The following is a 17,831-nucleotide window of genomic DNA, read 5'->3' as shown; positions in this document are numbered from 1 at the left end:
CAGATTCATTTCTTTGCCTGTGTGGAAGTGGCACGCCAAATTATGTACAGAATTCATTAAGTATAAGAAAACATAGGAAGTGCTCTCACAGCCTAACCCCAGATACCCTTGGCAAGTTTGAAGACAATAGAAAACCAGGAGGAGTAGTTGATAGACCAGATGAGTGTGCTGCTATTCAGAGGAACCTCACACGATGGAGAAATGGGCAAACATGGACTTACCATACAATCACAGAATAGCAGGTTGGAAGGGACCTCAAGGATCATCTGGTCCAAACTCTCTTGGCAAAAAAATGACTTCATGAAGTTCAGCAAAGGGACATGCCAAGTCCTGCCTCTGGGTAGGAACAATCCCATGTACCAGTAGAGGCTGGGGGCCACCTGGGTGGTGAGCAGCTGTGCAGATCTGGGGGTCCTACTGGACACCACATTGAACATGAGTCAGAAATGTGCCTTTGCACTCAATAGCACCCTGCATGCATTAGGAAGAGCATTGCCAGTGGGACCAGGGAGGTGATCCTCCCCCTTTTCTCAGTGTTGGAGAGATCCATCCAGAGTGCTGGGTCCAGTTCTAGGCTCCCCAGTGCAAGAAAGACATGGACAGACTGCAGTGAGCCCAGCGAAGTGCCAGGAAGTTCATAAAGGGGCTGGAGCATCTGTCATTTGAGGAGAGGCTGAGAGATCTGGGACAGTTCAGCCTGGAGAAGTGAAGGCTCTGGGGGATCTTATCATCATGTATGAACACCTGAAGGCAGGGTGCAAAGAGGATGGAGCCAGGCTCTTTTCAGTCGTGTCTAATGAAAGGGCAAGAGGCAGTGGGCACAAACAAATACAGAAAATTCCACCTGAAATTATTTTTTTATCATGATGGTCGTCAGACACTGGAACAGGTTGCCCAGAGAGGCTGGGGAGTCCTGGGAGACATTCAAAACCCAGCCAGACACAATCCTGAGAGCCTGCTCTAGGCAACCCTACTTTAAACAGGGTGTTGGACTAGCCACACTCCAGGTCCCTTCCAGCCTCAATTGTTGGTTGTTTTTTTATAATTTTGTCTTCTTTGCTCTGGCTCTTTGTACAAATCTCTTCTTCTGCTCAGTCCCAGGACCTGATCCTCAGGCCCAGACTCCTTGGTTGAACAAGCCCTGCTCAGCCTTTCTAGCTCTTCATCTGTTTGTTCCACAGACAAGCATCCAGCTGTACATCACACCTTACACTTCTCCCTTTACTCAAATACTACCTCCACACATGCATTTCCTTTTCAATGAGTCTCAGCCTTTCTGGCTCTGAACCCCAAATTATTTCCCCACATCCTTCCTCCCAAACCCTACTTAGTTCTGTCCCATTCGCTTTGTATCTGTGCTCCCAAATCTCACCAGAATAAAACCACACCTGATGTCTGAGTAGGAAATAGAGCTGGACTGTTCTTGAACTTGTCCTCATGTATGTTTTCATAATATTTCAATAGTTACTAACCCAGAGGCCTTATCTACTCACCAGCTTTATATATTTTACTAGGAGAAGGATACAGTTCACTGCTACTATATTTCATAACACAGCACCACGGGAACACCACACCATTTGTATGGTGCATAATTTGTACACCATTTCGTGAGCATGATTATTCCATTAAAAGTGCTTTGTACAAATAGTTTAAGTCCCTTCCTGTACAGGAATAGGTGCACAGACAGGAACCTTTGTACCTATGCAGACAGGCAGTACAGTAAAAATAGCACAGCAGAAATACACCTGAGAGTAGGAGGTTAAGAGCTGTGAAAAACAGATCTACAGCCGTCATTAAACAGTCATGCTGAAATACATTGGGATGTCACCTACATTGGTCATGGGTGCAGAAGAACAAGCCCAAATATGTCAGTTATGACAAGTAGGGTGTGGATCTCCATTCTGCAAACTGTCTGGAAGAAACAGATAAATCACTTTTAACTATGATATTACTACACTTCTGTGTTTAGCTATCACAGCTCTTTGTATGTTTATTCCCTGGTTTTATTTTATCCATTAAATTCTTCCTTTTCCTACAAAGGGGTAAAGTGATAAGAGAGCTAAAGGCCTTGTAATATTGGAGTATATTTTCATTATACGCACAGCCTTAGTGAACTTAAAGTGAGCTATGTATACAGGTAAGACACCCCTCAACCCTCTGTGATGGTTTTGTGTTTGTTTTGGACTTTTGTTTAGCTTCTGCTTCTGGGGCACAATTTGGTGAAGGACATGAGACACTACTGAAGGACACTATTGTGAGGAAGACACAGTCAGTATGATGGTGAGATAGTCATTAACAAGCTTTTTTCAGACTAGGTTCTAGTCCTGGGCAGATACAACTTTCCAATATAAACTTAACACAGTCACCACTGATGGAAGCAGGTGAAAGGACCGAGGCAGTTTGGCTGCCTTTCTCCAGCAGCACACAGCCCTCCCAAACCCTGCTGCTGTGTTTTCATCACATCTGAAGTCCACGCTCCCTCCCTGCATATGCAGTCTTTGATCAGACTGGCTTTGGACAGAAACCAGAAAATGCTGTCTCACTGAAAAGTGAACTAAAAAAATGGGAAAGGTGCTCTCTGCTGGAGCTGTCTGCCTCAGGATTTGGGGATATATAAACTCTAGCTGTTTGATGGACCTCTGGGCACTGGCTCTTCTCTGCTCCACAAATCACAGAGCTATTCACACAAGCATTCATCTCCAGGTCAGGTTCATTTCAAAGATCCTGTGGGGAGAGAAAATTCTTCCTCACTGCCATCCCCAAATCAGTCTGGTTTAAAAAAGAACTTATTTCCCCAGACTGAAAATGGCCGTGAAGAGCTGCTATCTCCACAGGATGCCACAATGTTATGGTGTTTATTTTAAGGAGGGATCTAGTTGTTGTTTTCCACCCCTTAAAGCATGGGTCTAGAGAAGACAAGAGTGAGACTGTCTCCAGAGGTGTACATCTACGGAATGAGAGGCAATGGACGTAAGAATCAACGTGGGAAATTCTGACTGAATATAAGGAAAAAATGTTCATGAAGTGGTTAAGCACCAGAGCAGGCTGTGGCTGTGAAATCCCCGTTCCTGGAGATTTTCAAAAGGTTGCCAAACAAGACCCTGGGCAACGTGATGTAGCTCTGAAGCTATGCCTGCTCTGAGTAGGAGATTGCACTAGATGACCTCTAGAGGTCCTCTCCAACCTAAACTATGACTCGATGATATACAGTCTGATATATAGTGGCACAAGCTCACCCAAGCCTGGAGAATAGCTATTGAGGGAACCACAACAGCAGATGGCATAAACTGTCTAGAATAAGGCTCTGAACCACTCATACTCTCATTGCAGACAGGCACGTTTGCATTAAATTGTAATATGCTTCCTGTTTTACTCAGGGTTTTGTCAGTAGTTTGTTTTATCACTGCATGAATTCTAATGAATTCTAACCCAAAGAAGGATCCAGTTTAATACTGATTACTGGTGACCAACAAGATAAAGTCATCTGACTTTAGCTGCGTATTTCACCTGCAATGCTCCCTTCATTTGTCTGAATCGTTGTGACTGGGATCACACATCAAAATGTTAGGCAGTTAGATAGGGGTGTGGGGAGGTGTTCTGGGATAAGTTTCTGTGACCTAAAAAATCCTCAGATCCTCAGCATGAAGATTAGTGATTAATGACTAATGATTAACTTAGTGATTCAGCTGAGCCTTAATGATAAATTCTTTTGAACAGCACATGCCTTACCCTTTTTTTCATGATGAGAACCTAAATATGCCTGCATTAATGTAAGGGAAATTAGGACTGGCACACAATTAACACGGCTTCAGCATTCAGCCAGGAAAAGCTTTAAACTCTTCACATACAGGGCTTTGGGCAGAGATCGGCTTCCGTCTTCCCAGGTTTGCGTGCAAACTGCACTGCTCTGTGCCTGATCCCCAGCAGACATGAATTGCTACAAGCACTCCAGCTCTCTAGCACTCCAGCTCGGCACGTAGCTGTTGCTAACGCAGCTTTCCTTAAACAGATCTGGCTCAATTCATTCGTCTCGGATGCCAGGGCAGCTGTCTGACAAGGGAATGGAGTTTGGGGCTCCCAAGGCGCTGCTGTCAATGACAGCACCCCATAAAGTGAATAGACCCCACACACGTTCTCATCATCTTGAGGTCTCGTTAATGAAATTTTTTTAAAACGTAGATAATGGGCAAAATTGTGCGTGTGACTGTACCCGCACTGCCGGTTTCCTAGCAGAGGGTAGTGTTGGTGACAGACTACATTTCCCAGGAGACCGTTGTGCAGGAGTCTCTCGTGTCACTGCACAAGGACCTTGCAGCTCCGCAGGAGGCACTTGGGCTGTTTCGGTTCCTGGTGCTGGCGCTGGAGAAACATGACCTTCAGCAATTTGTCTCCTAAACGACCCAGAACAGAGCTGAGCTAGGCTCTGCTTCTGCTCCAGACCCTCGCAGGGTGGCTGGTTTGCCTTGTTCCATGTTAGACGCTAGATGTCACCTGCAGAAGAAGAGAAGAGCTTACCTCTTCCAGAGAGATGGCCCCGGGCCAGCAAATTCGCTCTGTCAGCCTGTGCAGCGGCTGTGGCAGAACTAGGTACAACTCACCGTGATTTTCTGAGAGGGAAGGGGTTAAAAATTTACTTATGGGGGGCAGGGGGAACTTCAGTCCCCAGGAGCCTCATTCCTCGGTGTTCGCTCCGGCTTTTCCGCTCCAGCAAATCTGTTTGTTCCACTCTGCTTGTCGTGACTTCGATAGTTTAAGGCTTGCGAGTGTTTTATGCCACCTGACTGTGGCTGGAGGGATTTTTTAGGTCAAAATCTTTGCCTCTGAGACCGAAGGGCTGCAGACATTAACCCAGAGCAGTTGTGACTAATTTAAGCTTTGTGCTTGTTGGGTTTCTGGAAGAAGACTAAGAGGCAGGACGATGATCTGTTGCCTAAGTTAGTAGCAAGGGGCTGACTTCTTCAGGAATTTGCTTTTCATAGTTAATGCAGGTTAATCAAAGAAAAATGGAATCTTATGTTTCTGGTTACAGTGGACATGTCTGTAAAAATGGACTATAATAAACTGCTTCCTGAAATGTGAGAAAGAAGCACCCTGGCATCTGCATAGCACTACTTTGTGATCAGTAATTTATTTGGAATATTTCTCAGCATATTCTATGTAATTTCTATAAGCTCTTGCAGGCAAACCTTTGCTCTAATGATTTGTAACTTCTCAATCTTTGCTAATCTTTAAACATAAATACCAAACTTAATGGCTGGGAAGGTCCATCACCCAGTGTCCTGAAACTGAAATTAGGGGCAGCAAATATGTTCCAAAACTGTTTCAGGAGAAGCTGGGAATCTGGCAAGCTGAGATTGAGTTGGACCACTTTCCCTGGCCACCAGTTATTTCAGAGAAATAACAGGCTAATCATGATTTTTGTGTCTGCATCAGCAAAGCAGCATGTTTTAGGGCGGTTTGTAGGATAGGTGCTCGCCTGCATGTGTGTCTGCATTATAATAGCCACTGTGAGGTTGTTCCTGCCACTATGCTAGGCAGAATTGGAGAGGCCACACACTCGATGGTAAGAGATTTGACTGATCTTTATTCAGGGGAAGTAACTGGAACAGGATTTTTAATCCAGAGTCTATTGGAAAGTACACATATTGCATAACAAATCTGTAAAAAGAAATAAGGGAGAAAGACTTGGTGTTTGACAGGAATGTATTTTGGTTACTCATACCCAGAGCCACTTCTAACAGATCTGGACATGAATCTCCTGTTCTCCACGAATCGCCTGCACACCTGTTGGGTACTGTCCCTGCTGCCTGCTGGTACTTGCACAGACCCCTTGGCCACCTGGCAGGGTGGATTGTGGCCCAGATGTTACCAGCATGGTAGGTCTCCCTGCAGCTGCACTCGTATTCACGTTTGTTCCCTGCTCTTTCTCTTCAGTGACATTTCCCCTGGATCTCACAAAAACTCGGCTGCAGGTCCAAGGTGAAGCTGCCGTTCATCGCCATGGAGCTGCCGCTGGCCAGGCAGTCCCTTACCGCGGCATGCTGCGCACTGCGGCTGGCATCGTGCAAGAGGAGGGCTTACGAAAGCTCTGGCAAGGAGCCACGCCGGCTGTCTACCGCCACATAGGTGATTATCTGCTTGTGATGGGACAAGTCGGGGTCCTGCAGTCTGTGGCCAACAGCCTTTTGGAGTGAGCTTGCCATATCTTCTTTTACTTTAAATATATCTGCGAGGACTTCTTCAGTCTACACTGCAATCCCACTTCGAAATATACAGGATTCTGGCTCAGTATCACCTCTTCCCACTCTTGCCTATTTCTGCACAGCCTTATTCTGGCTTCTGGGAAAACAAAATATTTCCCTGTCGTCTTTGCAGGAAGGTCTTCAGTGCAAGCAGTCACTCAAGAGCCCTCAGAACAATAAATATCTTTTATTTGAGGGAAGTGGGGACGAGCTGGGAAAAAAAGATAAGGTTGCAAGTGCTAGGATGAAGAAATGCATTAGCGGTTTGGCCACAGGTAACAGCTTTCTGTTTTATTTGGAAGTATGGTGACAGCAATAAACCTCAAAAGCACTTGTGGGAGGTTTTGTGCTTGGCACCAGCTGAGGGTGAAGCAATGCGGTTGCATCTCCTCAGCTTGTGGGCGTATGCCATGCTGCCTCCTGGCAAACGTACGGCTCAGCCAGAGCCATTCTCTGATGCTAAAAAATTCTGGCTCTAGCACTGCTACCAGGCGAGACCCCTCACTTTCCCCATTTTGATCATGAACAGGAGAGTAGTGACCAGCTCACCCAGGCAAGCTCCAGAGTGCTTTAGAACCAATCTCCACCTCTCTATCACAGCATCACCTCCAGAAATGGCAGACCCAGGATTTGTTTCCCACTTTTGTTTTCCAGTGTACTCTGGTGTTCGGATGGTTGCGTATGAACATCTCCGTGACTCCGTGCTTGGCAGGTCTGAGGATGAAAGCTTTCCTTTCTGGTAATGTTGCATATTTATGCTTTTGCCTTTTTGGGATTGTCCTTACGGTAGGAGTCCTACAGCCCTAAAAGATGTCTTTTCCTCATGGCTTGCCTACCCTAAAGAGGGTAAATATAAAATAGGAGTTTAAGCACTGATATGGACTTTCTGATTTTTAGTTTCAGGGCAGTATCTTTTCATTCAGCTGGAAACAGGACTAAGAAATATTGAAATACGCTTGTCAGAGTCTTAACTAAGACCATGATTTCTTTAATAAGGATACTCTACCAAAGAGATGGAGAAACGTGATAAACCGCATTGATAGGAGCAGCTGTCCTGAGCGGGCAGGAATTAGCCTGGATGAGGGTGGAGGCAGGGAAGCTTTACCACGACTCAAGGTCTGTGATGTAGTGGCAGGTCTTTTATTTCCACATGGGCCAGGGGATGTTGGGAAGTGCGGGTGAGTCGTGGCTGACCATGCAGTTGTGTGTAACGGCTGTTGGAGAAGCTGTGAGCAATTGCACAAACCTGACACCAGCGTGAGTAGCCATGACTAATCCTACAGTTAGTTGCCTGGGTAATGCAAACCAGAGGTTCAGCTGAGCCAAGCTTGTGCCCTGCTCAGCTCTGAGGTCAACCGAGAGCCTGATTTGCTCCACAGGGGGTGAGGATACATTTCCAAAGGTATGATGGACATCTCAATTATCCTCTGGAGCTTTGCAGAAAAGAAGTGAGGGGTGGTACATCTCAGATTTCCAGCTGCCGAAGGGATGGGTCCCACTAGGCGTTGGGCAGCAGCAGTATGGCAACACTTCGCTGTTTTGCTGCTTGTCATACTGCCTGGGTAAGAAATTACTGTGCCATTGGGTTATAAACAAGGGCGATAGGAAGGTTTGCTGATTCTGGTGTTGTATCTTAGCCTGAGAGACGGAAAGTTCCCAGCTACTGAAGAGGCAGGTCATGAAGGAAAAAACGTTATTTTGTTCACATGTGTATGACAGATGTCAGCCTAAGGTAAATCTGTGCATCCTTCCCAAGGAGGCAAATGATCCCTATTAACAGCAAAACCAAAGTCTTTGTTTTGCAAGTTTAATTCAGCAACAGTTAAATCTCACTCAGTCCCTTTTTTCACAATGCAAGTGGCATACTGCCACAGAATTAACTCTTTGCCTGTGGGGAATGAGCAGATTTTTACAGAAGTTTTGAAAAAATTGCTAATTTCTAATTGTGAAATCCTTATTGTCAAAATGTCAGTCATACACTTTACCATATCCAATCAAGTATTTTATTCCAAAAGCAAATCTTGGGTCCAAAATGTGACTGTTTTTAGGATGGGAATTATAAAATCTAATACAAAATACTTGTCATGCCTGGTGCTACAGGAAGGGGAAACTGTAGGTAACACTGAAATTTCTGGTTCAAGAAAAATAAGCAGAACTAGAAAATTAATATAACTCATCTAGTAGCGATGGGAGATAAAGAAAAGTTTTATATAACAGCAAGCAGTTTAGAATTTCAAATAGGCATTCAGATATTATAATACACGGAGTACCATCCCTTACTTGTGTACCTTGCCATCCTGCCTTTAAAACTGAAGCAATGAGCATAATGCAACCTGGAGAGGAAGCAGAGCATCTTGGTGACGTATAATGACTTGATTTTTTTTTCCCAGATAAGTTTTAACCCTTTCTTAAAATTAACAGAATATTATTGACTACCTTAACTACCTGCAGTCGCCACAATTATTACCTTAACTTTGGCTGTTAGTATAAGTAATAACCATTTACATTTGTTCCCCTGGGTCGTGCTGCTGAACTCTTCAGCTTGAGCACTGCAATTTGTGAAGATTTTCAGTGTATTCTGGAGCACATTTTTTCTCCCTGTTTGGCAGGAAAGCTGTAGTTGGAGGCATGTCTGCGGGTGCCATTGGACAGTTTTTCGCTAGCCCGACTGATCTGGTGAAGGTGCAGATGCAGATGGAAGGAAAAAGGAAGTTGGAAGGAAAGCCGTTACGGTCAGTTCCTCTCAAAGCTGGCAGTTTTTGCCTGTTAATGAGTACTCTTTGACCGAGGGTGTGGTTGTCTCTGTTTTCTGCCACTCCCTCTCCCCAGTGGCTCTGAGCCCTTTTGGGGGAAGAGCAGTGCCTGGGAGGCACACGATGGCTCTGGGCAGCACAGAGGGTGGGGGATCCAAGACTTCCTCCTTATTCCATTTATATTCGCCTTCCTTATTCTGATGTATTGGTCCCACAGATCACAAACCCTTTGGCCTATCCTACATGTGCAGTATGTCCATGCCAGCGCTCCGCCAGGGGGATGGAAGGATGCTTTCTGAAGAAGGGAAGCTGGAAAAAGGATGGGGAAAATGGCTCGTGCAGGATGCACAGGCACAGGGAAGGGCTGGGTCACCTGCAGACAGCAGGGCTTAAGACCCTCCTGCAGATACCAGGATGCTCTTTGCATCCGAAACTGCTGGCATCCTTTGGTGTCTCGTACATCCAGCATTGCAACCCAGCTGTGGGATCAAAGGGTTGTCTGTCACTAGCAACCAGATTGCTGCTTACCAGGGCAACCAGTATGTTTGGTAAAATACCACTGCATGAAAGTCAAAGATGGATCTAAAAATGGATCAAAAAAATCGATCCAGAGGGCAAGATCCTTATAGGTATAAATCGCCTTTCCTATGTGAGGACCTGGCGCAGCAAAGTGCTGGAATATGCAAAGATTTCTCCATAGCCGGGCTCTCTACTTATTCGTTGCATATTGATTTCAGGTTTCGAGGAGTGCACCATGCATTTATGAAGATCCTGTCTGAAGGAGGAATACGGGGGCTTTGGGCTGGATGGGTGCCAAATGTCCAGAGAGCTGCCCTGGTGAACATGGGAGGTAAATTTCATAACTTGGTCTGCAGCACTTACGGCTGCTCCCCCAGTCTTCGTCTCTTGGTCATCTACACTGGGGACCTGTTTAAAGCGCACTGCAAGTGACTTCTGCCTTGAGCATTTTGTTCCTGTGGAAATCAAGTTGCTTAAAAATAACAGTTTGTGCCTGAGCCTGAGGGGTGGTGAGCTGGGAGCTGAGGGGGTCCCACAGCCAGCTGAGCAAGGACCTCACCAGCCACGACCCAGCTCCCTGGTGCCCAAGCAAGGTGAGCAGGGCAGAGCCAGCAAAGGCAGCCAGTTTCCACCAAGATCCAGATCCTCAGGAAAGTGTGTGGTGACAAGGCAGGCCTGAGGCCAAGTCAGGAAGCTGAGCCAGCATCAGGTCTGGTGAGAGGCACCAGGGTCAGACAGAGCTCAGTGATCACCAGCAGGTCACAGAATCACAGAATCATCAAGGTTGGAAAAGACCTTGAAGATCATCTAGTCCAACCATTGACCTCACACTGACCATTCTCAACTCCACCAGATCACTCAGTGCTGGGTCAACCCGACTCTTAAACCCCTCCAAGGATGGGGACTCCACCACCGCCCTGGGCAGCCCAATCCAACGCCCAACAACCCCTTCTGGAAAGAAATGGTTCCTAACAGCCAGTCTAAACCTTCCCTGGCGCAACTTGAGGCCATTACCTCTTGTCCTATCGCTTATTACTTGGTTCAAGAGACTCATCCCCAGCTCTCTGCAACCTCCTTTCAGGTAGCTGTAGAGGGCAATGAGGTCTCCCCTCAGCCTCCTCTTCTCCAAACTAAACACCCCCAGTTCCCTCAGCCACTCCTCGTACAACATGTGCTCCAGACCCTGCACCAGCTTCGTTGCCCTTCTCTGGACACGCTCGAGTCATTCAATGTCCTTTTTGTAGTGAGGGGCCCAAAACTGAACACAGTAATCGAGGTGTGGCCTCACCAGTGCCGAGTACAGGGGTAAGATCCCTTCCCTGTCCCTGCTGGCCACGCTATTTCTGATACAAGCCAGGATGCCATTGGCCTTCTTGGCCACCTGGGCACACTGCTGGCTCATGTTCAGCCGGCTGTCAATCAACCCCCCCAGGTCCCTCTCTGACTGGCAGCTCTCCAGCCACTCCTCCCCAAGCCTGTAGCGCTGCTGGGGGTTGTTGTGGCCCAAGTGCAGCACCCGGCATTTGGCCTTATTGAAACTCCTACAGTTGGCCTTAGCCCATCGCTCCAGCCTGTCCAGGTCTCTCTGCAGAGCCTCCCTACCCTCGAGCAGATCAACACTCCCACCCAACTTGGTGTCGTCTGCAAACTTACTGAGGGTGCACTCGATCCCCTCGTCTAGATCATCAATAAAGATGTTAAACAGGAGTGGCCCCAAAACCAAGCCCTGGGGGACACCACTCATGACCAGCTGCCAACCGGATTTAACTCCGTTCACCACAACTCTTTGGGCCCGGCCATCCAGCCAATTTTTTACCCAGCAAAGTGTGTGCCCATCCAAGTCACAAGCAGCCATTTTCACCAGGAGAATGCTGTGGGAAACAGTGTCAAAGTGTCAAAGTACTAAAGTCAAGGTAGACAACATCCACAGCCTTTCCGTCATCCGATAAGGTGGCTTGATCCAAGATCAAGCTAGGGAAATGGTCCATGGGTCAGTGTCCAGATCAACAAGGTCCACAGCCCAGGCATGGTGTGATGGAGCAGCAGACAGGTACACCTACAGTGTGGTTCAGGCAGGGACTGAGGGTTATAAGGTGAAGCAGCTGTCTGAGTGCTTGGCTTATCCAAGAAGCACTCACTCCTTCCACATATAGGCAGAGCTTTCCTGTGTCTCTCCAAAACTGCTAGGATATGTTGGATAGTCTTTGCTCTCTCTACTGAGGTTCTGTTTATAAAGTAAGGAGGAAGATGTCTTTGAAACCGAAAGACACTGCCTGTCAGTGCCCACCATAAACACTTGCTCTGTGCTTGGTGGCACATATTATAGCATCGTCTTGGCAATTTTTTTATTTTGCATGCTTAAATTTCTTTGGCATGACAGCTGCTAATTTCTACATCATTCAGCACAGGGATATGTTAGCAGCATGACCAAAAAATATCCTCAAATATAGAAAACCAGAGGTGGTGTAAGCTTACACCTTGCTAAGCATCAGTGAAGGAATCACTGGATGGATGTTGGCAGCAGGAGCTGTTAAATGAGGGCTACAGAATGACTATTAACTAAAGCATGTATCTCCATACACAACATTAATGTGCAGTCTCAGCATGTAAAAACTCTTTTACAAGTGGGAAATGATCTCCCCTGGCTACGTCTGGGCTGTAAAGCACTACAAAGTGCTAGGAGGGTCATCCTGGCTAGTAGGCTGGGCTCCTAAATTTTAAGGTCAGGACGTTGGAAATGTAACCCAGATCTGCTATTAACTTTCAGATCGCTGTCTTTCATTCAGATGCCCAGACACTGTAACTCATGTCTTCTTTCAGAAGAACATGATATAACTTCCATGACATCATCTGGTTTTTTTTTTGTCTAACGGTTCTTACATAACACTTGCAGAGAGGTGGGAGAGGTAAAGCTGTCCTAATTGTGACATTTTGGGGGTTTGGTTAATGAGTTATTTTGTAGAATTTTCCATTTGGGGTCCTCTATCATTTGTAGGGTAAATCAGAGAAGACAGTAGTAGAAGGGAGCACATACTCACACGTCTAACGACAGGACGTAGGTGCCACAACCGTCATCAGAAACTGGGGGCAGAGTGCTAGCTGTGCCAACGGGAGAAGCTGCACTGGAAATTTAGGTCTTGCCAAGCCTCCATCCTATGTCAGTAATGAACAACACAGGCACCATTTCCTTCTGACAATGCTGGTTTTTCTCATTATCCTCTTTACAGATCTGACCACTTACGACTCAGTGAAACACTTTTTGCTTCTGAACACACCGCTTGTGGACAATAGTGTGACTCACAGTATTGCCAGGTGCTGTATTCCCCGATTACCCCTTTTCTTGCAGCCTCACTGTCTTGATCTGCCTCTCTGTGCCAGCAGAAGCCTCTATTCTTTGGTCCTGAAAATGCACCTTTATAACTCCTTTTATTTTTTGCCTGAGAGGACATCTTTGCATAAAAGACACAAGACAAAGGATGCAACCGTTGCTACAAAACTGCCCTCACCAGAAGTGCCTTGCTGATGCATTTAAACGCCTCACACATCTGTGACAGCACGGGAATTTTCACTTTTCTAGAATTGCTACTATTTTATCTAACAGAGTTTTAATTTTAGCAAACTGTAAGAATCAGCAATATAAACTCTACAGAGCAACCTCTTTTACTCCCTTAAATTATGAAGAAATCTGCTTTATATAAACAATATGATACACTGCTTATTGTGGGTCCTTTATCCCTGCCTCAGAATTGCACACAGAGGTGAGGGAAGACGGTGCTGGGAGGACATCTGAGCAAGAGCAATACTAGCAAACCTCCTCCCAAATCAAGTTTATGTTAAGTTATGAGGTATTACTTATGATTTTATGATAACTGTTTTACTATATTATACATTAGAATATCATGAGGCTTAAATTGTCATGATAAATCTTAGTTTCTTCTTTAAGTACCTGTTGCTGTTGACAGTGGCTGTTCTGGCCTGGTAGCTGCTGTTCTGGGAACTCCTGCTGACGTGGTCAAAACCCGGATAATGAACCAGCCAAGAGATAAGCAGGGAAGGTATGGACACTTGGGAGACCGACTTTCAGTCGGAAACTGAAACCCCGAGTCTCACTGATTTCACTGGGAGTGAAGTGCTAAGTTTCTAATTTGCTCTTCACCTTCCTGATGATCATTTTACTGATTTAGTAAATGTCCAGGGGCCGTTGTTGTGATGGCCACCTAAGCATACCCAGTTACTTCAGTGGATTTCAGTTCTGATTAGACTCCAGTGAGTTTACAAAAGAGCTATTGCTTGTACAAATTTATCAGATACAGATTATTTTTTGGGGGGAGGGTGGGATTTTTTAAAATTGCATATTTGTAATCCTAACACTATTTGTTCTCCTTGCACATTCCTAGAGGTCTGCTGTATAAGTCATCCACGGACTGCTTGATTCAAACTATACAGGGTGAAGGGTTTATGTCCCTATACAAAGGATTTATACCAACCTGGATGAGAATGGTAAGTGCCTTTTAACTCTCTTTACAACACAGTTGAACAATGTGTCATTAAAATGTGAGGCGTTCTTTCTGTGCCAACACTTTTTCAAAACTATTTGTGTCTCTCAATTTATTTAACTGCAGTTAGCATAATTGAATGTAGTGGATGAAACAACTGCATGCAGTGTGCATTGGAAAATGCTGTCCTGCTTAATTGCTAGTGATTTTCCTTGCTTTTTCAGTAAGTTCAGGCTCCCTCCATTCTCCCTTCCACAAACTCTTCATTGTTCCCTTCTTACTCCCAGACCTGGACTCCCTTTGCATTCCTCATACTTTCATTTCTCCTTCTCTCCTGATCCCAGAATTGCTTTATTACTCCTCCATCGTGGGTCTCACTTTTGCCCCTTTTGTGTTCAGGCTGGCAGCTTCCTCCTGCATGCAGCTGGGCCGCTAAAGCCACATCTGTCAAGCAGTAGTTGGAGCCTGGGAACTAGAACTAGGCTTTTAGTTTGGGCAAGGGACATTTCCCAATACAAATTTAGATGTGACCACCTTTTTTTTTTTTTTTTAAGTCTATAAGAATTTAACAGTATGACTATGTCTAGACTCTGCCAGCTGGCTTCAAGGTCTTGACACTGTTTAAATTACCAGACTGAGCACTATGATCGAAGGCAAAAGCCTCCCTTCTCTAATTTAACTGGGCACAACGGTGGCCAGCACCCTCTGGTAAGAGCAATTACAGGAAGGTTCTGCTCAGTCCCCTGAGCCAGAGCACATTCAGTATCGATGGGCTCTTTGTGAGGTTACTACTCGCAGTTTCCACGGAGCATGCGCCAACTTAGTTTTCCCAAAGGCTTGTAATTTGGGGAATGTTTAACAGGTGTTTCTGAGGAGCAGGAAAAGGTCTTTCCTAGACACAAGGCAGCCTTTTGACAAACACCAATCTATTGCTCTAACAAAAAACCAAAAAAACCCCTATCTTAACTAAAGAGGTTCAGGATATAAATTTTATGCAAGGAGAACCACGTAATTTTATGATTAAGTTTCTAGAACAAGTAAACCCTTTAAAAAAAATTTTAAAAGCATTCAGCCTGAAGTAGCCCCCAAGTATGAAACATTTCAGGTCAAACATTTATGGGGTGACAAGCTGAGAAATAAAGGTTTCGGTGTCTTATGAAGGACTGGGCAACCCTAACCATATCAACAGAATTGTCTCAGTTGGAAAAGACCTTGAAGATCAAAGGTCCAAATATGCAAAACTACGAGTTTTGTATGAAAGACATAACATGAGATTGAGTTTAAGAATACGATTTTTAAGAGGAGACAGTTTAATGGGTTTATTTATTGGGTCCCTTCTGTTTTAAGCCTCTAACTTCAGTGTTTGCTTTCACAGGCTCCTTGGTCACTGGTATTCTGGCTTACATATGAACAAGTCAGAAGGATCTGTGGAGTCAGTTCTTTTTAAAATCATGAAACCACTTCAGTATTCATAAAACAAAGAAGAATCAGAAAGCCAAATTCTCATTGCACGAGGCATCCTGACCCCACAGGGAACTAACTCATTCAGGCGATTGGCAGTAGGATAACATGTACAGGTTGCTGCCTCAAACCCAGTCCTTACTGGTTAGGAGTAGCCATGACTTAAGGATACTATTTGCTTGTCAGACAGCTCTATGAAATGTAAGTTATCCACAGGATAAAACTGTCACAAAATACTTCAACTGGCAGCCAGCATCAGCTTTCTGAAACAGTAAACAGAGGTAAAACCCAAATGTACCAAGCAAGTAGAATATAATACTGTTTGCTTGTTTGATAATAGAGATGGTTCCTATTGTTAAGGACAAGAGCAGGTTGAACAATGCAGCGCTGAACATCTGCTGTGGCTAAACAGTCTATAAAATGATTTGGGAACTTTTGTTACTATTACATTTGCACACACGTGAAGAACTACCTCTTTAGTTTGATGCCTCAGTAAACCGAGCCTGTAGTGCTAGGGACTGAAAAAGACTAGAGCAGTTTACCTGATTTCAAATTTGTTTTGCACAAAAGGTGAAAGGGTTTGTGTCCCTCTTACTTCCCAGAGACAGCCTGACCTGGTCAGTCCACCATTTGGTAACACCCCCCAAGTGAAACGCAGCCCTGTACCCAGGAAATCAAACGCAGAGTTTGCTCTGCCCCTCTTGAAGGACTCATAATACACATGCTGTCCGTAGGACCGAGTTCAACTACTTCTCCTCTGAGAGTCCCAGTGCTGACGTGGCAGACTGGGTCATTCAAGCACCACTTTTCCACAGAAATTCGCACTCTGCCCCTTTCAAATCTAGGTGGAAATACGATCTTCTCTTCAAAAACACAAAATGTTTGAATAGGAGTGATTCTTTTATTTTAAACCTCAAGCTTTCCAGGTTTCCTAGGAAGGGGACTACTGCTGTTTGCCATTAGGCTTATCTTTGGCAATCAGGAGGCACAAAGGCGGTGTGAAAGCATCATAATGTAGACAGAACAAAGCTGGCTTTGATTTAGCAGTATCTGGTAATGAGATGGCTGTACAAGCCTTAGCTCTCTGAGTAAATAGTCGGGATTTCTTCTATACTAGCCTTTGCAACTAGTATCTTCAATGTGCCAATTTCTGATTAAATAGAGTTTGGGTATCTTCTTGGCTTGCACTTGTACTTTTTGATTTTATTGTAAATCTGTCGTGGCTGCACGCATTTGGGTGTGTGATTCCAGCTTGGAAAAAAATCATCTCACCATTATTAGGGGGTCAATAGTTTTTGTTCTGAACTACTGTTATGTTTCTAGTTGTCAGCGTCAGAAACTAATCTGAGTTCTTCTTGCACACCATCACCAGTGATTATAAAATAGCAGTCTAAGCTGCTTCTTCAGTTACACCCTGAGTGGTCCTGCCTGCAATCCTGTTACTCAGTTAACCCTGATGATGGACATGCAGAAGTACCTGAGCTATTGCGTTGAAGAAAGTAATTTTAAGTCTTGTAGTGAAAAACTGTTTTAACTCTTAAATATTTTTTTGGACTGTGAAACACTAAAGAGATTTGTCAGTGCTGATTCCTAGCGTTTTGTATTAAAAAGTAAGTTGAATATATATATATACTTGCCACTTTCTGCATTACTTCTTAGTGTTTCGTAATTTCAAATTTTTCAAGGAGAAGTTTCTACCCTGTGAAGCACTGGACCATATTTATTTACTTCGCAGCTTCAGTTTCAGAAGCCAAGAGTTAGCCCGAGGATGGCACTGAGGTTCCTGGGGTGGACTCTTCTGTGGCCTGAGAAAGGGTCGGTGAAGCCCGAACGGAGCAGTGTGGCAGTCCAGGCTATCTGGAGGGGGCCACCAAACCAAGCATCCACGTTTGCCGCTTCCCAAGGCCCTGAGAAGGGCTGGCTTGTCCTTCGGCAGGACGGCCCCGGGCGCTGCTGCCCCTCAGCGCGGTGTCACCCTGCCCGCGCTGCAGATGGCTGGGCCAGCCACACCTCGGCCGAGGCTGGTGTCCCGTGCCACGGACCGGCTGCAGATGGAGGGCGCGGACCGGCCGGTGCCAGGAGGAGCGCGGCCTCCGCCTCCGGCGCTGAGGGAGCCTGAGGCGGGATTGCGGCGGGGCCTCGCTGCCGGCGGAGGCGCAGCCCCGCGCGCCCAGCCCGCGCCTCAGGCGCCTCTGCCCCGCTGAGAGGTTGGCTGCGGCGGGGCCGGGCAGAGCCGTCGGGCGGGCGGCGACTCCGCTCCGCGCCCGGCCACGGCCGCCGGCGGCGGGCAGCCTCGCACCCCGCCCGGCCCTCCCCGACCGCTCAGCGCCCCAGCCCGCCCTCACACCGCGGCCCCACGC

The 17,831-nt window shown here is 45.9% G+C and overlaps 1 protein-coding gene across 2 annotated transcripts; it reads left to right on the top strand.

The window, feature by feature from the left end:
* The first annotated feature begins 4,370 nt into the window (after window positions 1-4,370).
* SLC25A27 (solute carrier family 25 member 27) lies at window positions 4,371-17,013 on the top strand. 2 transcript variants are annotated; one of them, XM_074820825.1, is made up of 9 exons: window positions 4,371-4,587; window positions 5,935-6,126; window positions 6,897-6,981; window positions 8,852-8,974; window positions 9,733-9,845; window positions 12,742-12,826; window positions 13,477-13,569; window positions 13,912-14,014; window positions 15,386-17,013. In XM_074820825.1, the coding sequence occupies exons 1-9, from the start codon at window positions 4,485-4,487 to the stop codon at window positions 15,455-15,457; spliced, it is 969 nt and encodes a 322-aa protein (XP_074676926.1). In that variant the 5' UTR covers window positions 4,371-4,484; the 3' UTR covers window positions 15,458-17,013. The 2 variants fall into 2 exon arrangements, 1 of the variants encoding a protein (XP_074676926.1); XR_012622817.1 differs by lacking the exons at window positions 13,912-14,014; window positions 15,386-17,013 and having other exon boundaries at window positions 12,742-13,359; window positions 13,477-13,549.
* Window positions 17,014-17,831: the final 818 nt, after the last annotated feature.

This window comes from Strix aluco, chromosome 3, assembly GCF_031877795.1.
Source record: "Strix aluco isolate bStrAlu1 chromosome 3, bStrAlu1.hap1, whole genome shotgun sequence".
Lineage (NCBI taxonomy): Eukaryota > Metazoa > Chordata > Aves > Strigiformes > Strigidae > Strix > Strix aluco.
Note: the sequence above shows the minus strand (reverse complement) of the source record. Positions and strands in the feature narration are given on the sequence as shown.

What these genes read in the sequence shown, in the direction of transcription:
- SLC25A27 (XM_074820825.1), top strand. Translation starts at nt 4,485, where the DNA reads ATGTCACCTGCAGAAGAAGAGAAGAGCTTACCTCTTCCAGAGAGATGG. An exon ending in AGCGGCTGTGGCAGAACTAG is followed by an intron (nt 4,588 to 5,934) that starts GTACAACTCACC and finishes CTTTCTCTTCAG; the next exon opens with TGACATTTCCCCTGGATCTC. An exon ending in TTGGAAGGAAAGCCGTTACG is followed by an intron (nt 8,975 to 9,732) that starts GTCAGTTCCTCT and finishes TATTGATTTCAG; the next exon opens with GTTTCGAGGAGTGCACCATG.